The 2,015-nt window shown below is 44.1% G+C and overlaps 1 protein-coding gene across 1 annotated transcript; it reads right to left on the bottom strand.

Moving 5' to 3' along the window:
- On the bottom strand, positions 963-1,672 carry LOC109840003 (probable WRKY transcription factor 48). Its single transcript, XM_020408489.1, has 2 exons — positions 1,253-1,672; positions 963-1,161 (listed from the first exon to the last, which is right to left on the bottom strand). Exons 1-2 carry the CDS (start codon positions 1,597-1,599, stop codon positions 963-965), a joined length of 546 nt encoding a protein of 181 aa, XP_020264078.1. The 5' UTR covers positions 1,600-1,672.

Genomic DNA, 2,015 nt, shown 5'->3' with positions numbered 1-2,015 from the left:
TTAACGGAAAGCAAGTTAGAGGTTAAGTTATCATAATAACCTTCAACTGTTACATCTAACCTCAGAAATTAATACGGCATAGCGAAAGGATGTTAATTAATAATCAGTACTTAGTTAAACCTCTACAGGTTAGGTTTCAGGAAATAATAACATCACAAATTAAGGATGCAACTTAATCAGCTAGCTAGCTGAAACTAAGTGATGATAATACAATCAAAACCCTAAATATATAGCTAGAGTTCGTAGAACAAACACATTCAAATTAAAGTGCAACAAATGCTAATGTAGATAACAATAATGATATATATTCAGTTGCACCGCAATCAGCAGACATAAACCTAGATACAGATAGCCCCATCCCCATCCCTTCAACCCGATCCATTTATGGAAACCTCAAAGAGGTGAAAGGGAGAAAAAAAAAAAAGACCATTGAATTCAAAAGCAAAGCAAATTTTTTTCCATAACACTCAAAAACCCAACATATTAATTCTCTGCAAAGAGAGAAGCATCAGATTCGGAGACCCACGCCCATTTCAATCAGCCCACAATCACGAGCAAGTTAACACCAGACATGAGGTTTGAACTGAACAAAGAATCAATCACAAACTAACACAAGACAAATAGAAGCCCATCCCTTCTCATAATTACCACCAACTGCTCTCCTAGTACAATTAGAAAAAGTTGGGTCCTCCCCCAAATTTCCCAAAATAAACAGTAACCCATGGCAAAGCGCCGCATCATTCCCCTAACCCCCACGAACCCTAACCCTAATATTATCATCATGAAGTAGTCAGTGACATGTAGATTCCCAAAGTTCTGTTGCGAATTTTTACATAGCGTGAAATGGGCCAAGTACAAAATCTTATATAAGATAAAACTGCTAGCAGCAATTAATAATACATGATCACGATTAATTAGCGGAGTGCTCGACGTACCCAGGAGTACTCTAATTCCACTGGTCTTCAAACTTCGGGATCAGGTCCTGAAGAAGCCCGTGATCCCGGGCCGAGGCGCCAGCCGTCGGATNTATCTTTAACGGCCTTCTGGCCGTACTTCCTCCATCGGTAACCGTCTTCTAGATGATCAACCTCGCTCTTCGTCAAGAAAGCGAAGCGCGGCTCCCGTTGACGCTTTTGCCCCTTCTTTTTCTTCGTTGACGATCTGCGTCATAAAATTACCAAATAAGTCCTCCTAAAATTAACAAATTAGGACAAAAAAAAAAGGGAGGCATTGGTGGAGCTAGCTAGCTTACTCTTTGGCCTCCTTTCCCAAATCATCGTCGTCCACGTCGCCGTCGGGTGCGGTCACCGCTCCTTTGGCCAGATCGGGCTCGTTCGGAGCCTCGGTGGACGATGAAGAGATCGAGGATTCGTTCGGGGTCGGCGGTAAGTTTACCACCTCCGATGTTTCCGGCGGTAAGCACGGGAGATCGAAGAGAGGGTGAGGAGAGAGCTCCTGAAACCCTAGCATCTCCATGAATCCCAACGCTGAGCTCCTTTGATCTCCGCATCCGTCCGCGATGAACTGATCGAAGAATCCGCAGGAGATCTGGTCACCGAACGGTGAGGTCTCGGTTAGGCCGTTACTCTCTGTCTTCATGAATCAGAGAAGAGAAAAAATCATTTAGGGTTTGGTTTATGTTGATGGAGCTTGGGAACGGAAAGGAATAGAGAGTAGCTAGAAAGGAGATTTTGAGGTTTTATTATTATTATTATTATTATTATCTTTTTTTATGGCTTTGGAAGGCGGGGGAGGGTGACTGGCGATAGGCGGTGGTAAAAAGAGTACGGAAGTGGGAGCACTAAATGCGGGCGACGGTCTTGTAGTGCATGTCGACGGATGCTTTCATACTTATAACAGTAGGGAGAGCGGGTTTTGACTGGGTATGAAATGTTTGTCCTCACACGTGTCAGTGCGACGGCTTTGAGCTGAGGAGCGTGCGAACGCGTTCGCGCGCGTGCGAACGTTCGATTGAGCTAATGGAGAGAAGTAATGGCGCGTTTATAAAAAGGGAA

Source organism: Asparagus officinalis, chromosome 5 (assembly GCF_001876935.1).
Source record: "Asparagus officinalis chromosome 5, Aspof.V1, whole genome shotgun sequence".
In the NCBI taxonomy this organism is placed as follows: domain Eukaryota; kingdom Viridiplantae; phylum Streptophyta; class Magnoliopsida; order Asparagales; family Asparagaceae; genus Asparagus; species Asparagus officinalis.
Note: the sequence above shows the minus strand (reverse complement) of the source record. Positions and strands in the feature narration are given on the sequence as shown.